The 7,066-nt window shown below is 58.5% G+C and overlaps 1 protein-coding gene across 1 annotated transcript; it reads right to left on the bottom strand.

The window, feature by feature from the left end:
* Positions 1-276: 276 nt before the first annotated feature.
* Positions 277-4,099, bottom strand: TIFAB (TIFA inhibitor). Its single transcript, XM_045829793.1, is given in 5 exon segments — positions 277-500; positions 503-578; positions 580-904; positions 2,947-3,099; positions 4,014-4,099. Coding segments are annotated over 3 exon segments (615 nt in total). The 5' UTR covers positions 895-904; positions 2,947-3,099; positions 4,014-4,099.
* Between the last annotated feature and the right edge of the window lie 2,967 nt (positions 4,100-7,066).

Genomic DNA, 7,066 nt, shown 5'->3' with positions numbered 1-7,066 from the left:
CATAAAGTAACTCCTAGTCAGACAAGACCGTGAAATGTGGAAAAATGCTGAGGAGCGCTCTCAGAGCCCCTCAGCGCCTCTTAAAGTATATGACGCTCCCATTGCCTTGCAGAGCTGGAAGCATGGAGGACACTTCCCCCGCCCCCCACCCCAGGCTGTTCGTGTTCGCAGAATTGGTTCATTATTAGCCAGGCAGGCTCCACTTGTCAGAGTCGTCTGTTGTAGCTCGAATATTTCCAGCCCTGTTTCAGCCAAGGCGTGCTCTCGACGGCGGGGCTAGCAGAGCGCGCCGTCTGCGGGCTCCCTCTGGAGCTGTATTTCTGGGCCTCCTCCCATGCTTGGCTGGGGTGAGCTGTCCCCAGTCTGGGAAGGGCCACGGAGAAAGCCCAGGTGGCCTGGAGCCAGTCGCTCTGAACCTGGGGCAGGTGGCTCCCCCGGGATGTCTTCCCATTCGTCAGTCTCCTCAGCCTTGGGCCTGCAAATCAGGGGCGAGGGGCTGCTTGGAAGCAGCAGACAAAGGCCTCCAGGGAGGCGCCTCCCTCCACACAGACCACCATCTGGATGCCGGAGAAGGCCGGTGACTCTGTTGATGGTGCCCAGGGGGATCTGTTCTGGGAATCTCAGCATCAGCCCGTGGACCCACACTCGGCCCCTGCGATTCAGGGCCTTGAGGTTGAAGGCCAGCGCTGCACTGCCCTTCTCCTGGTAGGGCTCCAGGGACAGGTGCTGGTGGGATAGGCGAGGGAGATGCAACCGGAAGTGGGTGTCCAGGCCCCACCCCAGCAGCAGCAGGCTGGTGTGGTGCTGCAGCCTCAGGGGGACAGTTGCGAAGACGGCGGGGCCCTGGGTGGGGTGGTGCAGGCTCACCTGCAGGACCGTGAGGCATCTTTCCATGGATGCGAGCCTGGGAAGGATGGAACACAGACACACAGGCATGGCTGGGGCCAGACCCACTCTGACTCGCTGAGCCCAGACACGCTTGCCCACCTCAGACCACCTCCAGCCAAACAGAGCCAAGCACGGACCGTGGGCACTGGTACGGATTCCAGCCCAGCTTTGCTTCTCCCATCTGTGAGTGGGGCCTGCCGCCTGCCCTCTCTGAATTTTCATGTTCTGTTCTGTAATGTAGGTATGCCTGAGCTTGCCTATGCAAAGCAGAAGGTGTTCTAGCTTGCTGAGTGGGATTCTGGTGACTACCTGTATTTGGGGACAGTGTGGCCATGCTTCACGGAAAGGGAAGGACAGACAGGATCTACCTTCCCCGCATCTGACAGTCACAAGAGAACCCTTGCTGGGCCCTCCTCTGACAAGCTGCTGCGGTCCAGGGCACATAAGAGAACAAACCCCCAGCTGGTGGGAGAGACAGGAGCTTCTAGCATCAGGCATACGGAGGGGCACAGAAGAGGGGAACCCCGTCTGCCCCTGGGAGACCAGAGAGGCTGCCTGGGCACCCGAAGGGGGGATAAAAACAGCCAGCACATTCCCATGGGAAGCCAAGTGCTTATGGGCCTGAACGCGGAAAGTGTGTCGCATCCTCATGGTCTGGGGCAGAAGGCAGACCCTGGCCTGGGAGGTCTCCTGCTTGAAGACTAACCGAGGCTCCACAGAGGGCCGCTGGCAGTGTTCTGCCACAGTGTGAAGCACACACACTGTCCCAGCCACTCCATCTCCAGTAATTTGTCCTTTAGAGTCTCACTGGCACCGCTGGGAAGGCTACGTACAATGGCCAACTTTGTTCCTGCACGGGTCTGAGGGACACCAGCTCTCCAGGGGGCCACCAACACCATGTGGTCTGGGACCTGCCCCCGCCTGCAGCAGAAACCAGCCTCCAGCAGGGCTGAGTGGGTCTGAACAACTAATCCTACACTTTCCCAGCACCAGGCTTCTGCTCACACAGTTTTCCCTACTAAGAACATACCTTCCGTCCCAAACTCTGTGTCCAGATACTGCTCTTCTCCAAAGGCCTGATGCCAATGTGACCTCTTCTAGGAAGGTAGTTTCCGCTTCCTGCCCTCTGGCCCCCACAGCAGGAAGACCCCTCCGACCTGGGCACCCACCTGGCCGCCCCCCCCACTCAGTTCCTCCTTGCATGACATGTCAGAGCTCTGGGTCCTTGTCCTCTCCTCCTTGAGCTCCTCTCCTCCCGTCTCTCCAAGGCCTCCGAAGGGCAGCGTGTGGCCCGAGCTGATACCCTGCCCAGTGCAAACGGGGTGCAGCCACAGTGGGGGGTCTGAGGGCACATTTGCCAAACAGCTAAATGAGAATTACATGGAATCAGGCTTACATTGACCCCGTATTGCAGTTTGGTTCTTAAAGGCTGTGGGACAGGGAGCCTGTCACATGTGGTACAGGTTCAATGTCCCTCTGAGTCCCTGCCCCTCTGCTCCTCCTGCCTAATGGATGAAGCTGGGTAATAATGGGGACCTTCCAGTCTGATGGTGAGGGGTGGGCCCCTCAGGACACCCCCTTTCCCCTGACGCACATACACACACACATACACGCCTCCATCCACACCCCCTCCGGCCCCAACCTGCAGAAAGACTCCCTGTGGAGTGTGGTGCAAAGCAGTCCAGGACAGCTGTGCTGGGCGTCCAAGGCCTCAGCCTGGCCAGAAACTGAGTTCACTCGGAAGAAGCAACCCCGTGTCCCAGGGACCCTAAGAGTGACCCTCCGAAAGAAGGGTTCGCTACTGCTCACGTGACCTTATTCTCTGAGCACTCCAGAGCAGCAGACACTCTCCCTAGAGCAGCTATGACTCGTGTCCCCAGGACCCCAGCTGTTCTGGGGGAGCAGAACCCCAGCCCTGCTAATACCGCCTCTGGAACGAGGCAGGAGGAAGACACTTTGGGGTGTGCACCTGGCAAGAAGCCACTGGGGCCCCCTGCCAGCCCCACAGGGCTCCTCCCCTCACTGCAGGTTCAAACCCCTCTGCCTTCACCACCTTACCTCCAGGGGCACAGCTGGCTCTGGCGCTTTTGCTGTGAGCTCTTGGGAGGAAGTGGATCCCAGATGGGCACTTTCGAAAACGACCATTACGGCTGTGGTTCAGGGATGTGCTGTGTCGGAATTCTCACCATTTTTGTTGCTTCTTCCTTTTTCCTTTTAGGAGAGAGAACGAAGTGTGACTTTCTATTGCAGAAGTGCAATCCCACAGCTGAGAGGGTGAGCACCCCCAGTCTGGGAGTCCTGCTAGGAGAGGCCTCCGGAAAGATTGGCTCCCTCCCGGGTTTCAGCTCAGCCAGTCTCTATGGCTCTGTGTCCCCAGGGACCTGAGAGGTGTGTCCAGGGTATCAGCCATGTCCTTCTTCTCTCCCACCAGTCAGGTGGGGGCAAAGCACCCCAGGCTTATTAGGAAGGGGAGCCTCTTTGGACAGAGGGCCAGGGGCAGCCCACTGGCACCCCCACTGCCTGTGGGAGGCTGTGAAGGGAGCATTATGGCTGGGCTGGGGCAATGTGGCAGTCCCCTGAGAGCCCAGGAAAAGGCAGGGCTTCAGGGGAAGGGAGAAAACAGCCATTCACACAGGGTGGCCCCACTTGCAGGAGGACAGCAAGACAGCCACTTTCCAAGTCCCCGCCTCCTGGGGTCTGCTGGCCTCCGAGGGCAGTCTGGAAGAGAGCGAGATGGATGCTTGCTCAGCACCGTGGGCTCTGCTGTCCTAGAAGTGACCCAGTGCCACGATGGCGCTAACTCTTCCCCTGACACAGCTATTCGCAGTTCCTCAGTGTGCTCGTACTGCCTCCGCCGTGCCCGCCAACCTGCCAAGGTGGCAAGAGACCTGTGTCCATGTTATACAGGAGACACCTAAGGCCCTAAGAGGGGCAGTACGTGGCCCAAGGCCCCAGAATGAGCTGGGGACACAATCCTTTCTCTTTTTCCAACAACCCCCCTGCTGGGGACTCCTGGAGGGTGTACAGGTGAGTGGTACCAGCCGGGCCACCCCTGTCAACCAGCAGGAGCCTCCCTGCTGAGCCTCCCTGCTCTGCCTCGCTGCCCAGGCCGGCTGCTGACTCACCCTTCAGGGCTGATTCTTGTGGCCCCAGAGGTCTCAGCAGGCCACACCCCAGGGATAATCGAATTTAAGCCCCTCTGGGTCCTATTCACTGCTCTTTGCCTGCTTCCTCTTTTCTGAGCATTTAAACCCTAGTTGGTTGCTTAGTAACTAAGAAGGAAAAACAGAGAACTCTGAAAACCGTTACCCGCCCCTGCCTGTCCCAGCCAGTGTACCACTAATGGTCCCCCAGGGAACCAGCCTCCCCAGAAACGGGAACTGTGTCTGCCCCTAGAGCAAACCAAGTGTTAACCCCAAGCCGGAAACAACACAAATGTCCATTAAGAGGAAAATGAATAAATCAATTGTATACCACATTCGATGGAATACTACACAGCAGTAGAAAGGGAATGAACTAACGATGCACACACAACACAGATGAAGCTCAAAACCGTAGGTGGAGCCAAAGAGGCCAGGCACACTGCTCCAGATGGCCTGCTTGCAGTCTCATGAATCCCAGGACAGGCCTGTGGTCGTGAGGTCGGAATACTGAATTAAGTCTGCAGGGAGGTGCTGACCGGCGTATTGGCTTCCTAGGGCTGCCATTACAGAATACCACACACTGGCGCCTTAAACAACAGAAATCTTCTGTCTGGAAGCCCTGGAGGTCAGAAGTCCAAGATAATTTCAACAGAGTGGGCTCCTCTGGGGGGCTGTGTGAGAGTCTGCTCCAGGCCTCCCACCTGGCTGCGGTCTGTTGGCAGTCACTGGCTTTCTGTGGCTGTGAAAGGGTGGGCCTGACCTCTGCCTTCATCCACACCATTCTTCCTCCAGGTGGTGGCTCTCATAGTAGCACTGCGGGCATGTGGACTGGCTTGTGTGGAAGAGGAGCCACGTGCAGGTTGGACAGCTCAGGTAGAGCCCAGGGCTCTGGCCAGTGCTGTGCCCCTGCTCAGTACAGACAGCTGTACCTCCCCAGCAGGTGGCTGCATAAGCAGAAGCCCACTGGCCACTCTGAGGGGCTTCAGGGGCTGCAAACGCACATGGGGCTGAGCCAACTGAGTGGAAGGTGGCTGGCCACGTTCCACAGCCTTTCCTCTCTGCCCATCCGTCTCCCTGGCCCAGACTGCCTGGCCAGCTGAGTGTCTCTGGACTGTGGGAAAGGGCCTTCTCCTCCTGCGGCCAGTTTTGATGATACTCATGTACTCCCGCCTACCAGAGGAGGAGGGCAGCGGGCCTTGGGCAGGAGCCTGGCAGGAGGCTTTGCTGCCCTGACGTGTGGGCTCTCAGGTGAGCCCTATCTCTCTCTGGGCCTTCATTGTCCTCCCTTGGGGAGGGGACACCTCCTCCCCACTGCCTCCTGCCACGGTGAGAGGGGGGGCTCTGCCTGCACTCCCAACCCTGGCCCTAGAGAGCGGGCAGAAGAGATACGTTCCCAGCCCCTGTGTAACTCAGTTCAGAGCAGCTCTCAGAAAGAGGGAACTGAAACTGCCAGGAGTTGACCTGGCAAGAGGAAGCCCTGTCTGGCTGCACCTTCCACAGGCCAGCAGGAATCGGGCGGAAGGAGGGGGAGTAGAGGTGCTGTCTTCTCTCTGCGTGGCCCCCTCGGCCAGGACAGCCCCTTCCAGAGGATGTCCCTTGTCGTGTGCTCCTTGGAGAACTCAGGGACAGAACAGGAGCTTCTGGGGCTTTCTGCACTGGTGGGCAGGCGAAGACTCTGACATCAGAGACCTGGACTAGCGACCCAGCCTCTCTGAACCTGGTGTCTGTTCTGTAAGACGAGGGTCACCTGTTGTTGTTGCTGTGAGGGCTGGATGAGGTAGGTGCCAAGCGCCGAGCGGAGGGAGGCCTGCCCTTGGCAGAGCCCTTGACACAGAGCAGAGTGAAGAGGTGCCTGGGGAGAGGGGCGGGCGGAGCTGACCGGCAGCGGCACAGACCCCAGGTCTTGGAAGGCTCCAGGTTTTGCTTAAAACAAACACGATTTTGGAGTTGGATACATAATTGGCACGGGTCTAATATTAATTCCCTTTTTACAACAATGACGTGAAGAGGATGCTCTAGGAAGAAGCTCCAAGTTCTTGATGGGGAACGTGGCCCTAACACTGGATGGGGAGGCTACCCACTGTCCAGACTGGGAAGCTGAGACTCACAGTGATTAGTGGGCCGAGACCACGTGTCTGGAGAGGGTCAGAACGAGGACCTGGACCCAGTCTGGACTCTTGGACTTAACCATGAAGCCCTGGTGCCTGATGGGTGGTCCTCGCTGGAGTCCAGCTGCCCTGCCTTCCCCAAACACGTGTTACCGTTGACTGCTGGCAATACGCTAAGCAGAGAGGGGCCCTGCATCCAACCCACCAATCCAGCGCGCTACCCTTTCCCCTGAGTCCTAATGGCCTATGGCCGCCAGGTGGCAGCACCCCTAAACCCTGTGGACTGCTCTCCCAGGCGGGAGGCGAGGGCAGCAGAAGTCTGGCGGAGCCATTCAAGGGACTGCAGCGGAGGAGTTCCTGAGGGAGGCCTAGCGCTCAGAGTGGGATGGGCGAAGGGTCCCTGCTTCTTTGACTCAAGTGCCCTGAAATGGCCCAATGTGAGTCCACAGAAAACCTCACCAGAGAACACCAACTCATTGATTATGAAGACAAAGCTGAAAGTCAGAGCGTGGGACCGTGGGGGCAGCGGTTCCAAGCACCAGTGGGCTCAGAAACGTTACAGAACCCGCCCGAGGACACGGGCTTAGTGGACAACGCAGCCAGCACAAGAAGCCAGGTTTGCTCCCTTAACTGTGAAGTGGAGTGATGGCGATCGTCTCTGGGGAGGGGGCGCCCAGTGAGGAAATGCATGCAAAGCACTTAGTCCAGACGGGGGCCTCATGCGCAATCAGTGCTCAGAACACGGATGGAGCGTCGTTACCCTGGTCATCAGGACAGAGTGCTCCCTGTGTCCCCGAGCTCTCAGGTGAGGAAAGGAGAACCTGTAACTCTGCTGTGAGGGGGGGCTGCACAGGATCTTGAATTCCCCGAAGGGCACCTGACCCACCAGGGATGGAGAGGGCTTCAGGGTGGGCTCCCTGGAGGAGG

This window comes from Phyllostomus hastatus, unplaced genomic scaffold (genome assembly GCF_019186645.2).
Source record: "Phyllostomus hastatus isolate PE091 unplaced genomic scaffold, TTU_PhHast_1.1 phas_contig_150, whole genome shotgun sequence".
NCBI lineage: Eukaryota > Metazoa > Chordata > Mammalia > Chiroptera > Phyllostomidae > Phyllostomus > Phyllostomus hastatus.
The sequence above is the reverse complement of the archived record's forward strand: the minus strand, read 5'-3'. Positions and strand labels throughout refer to the sequence as shown.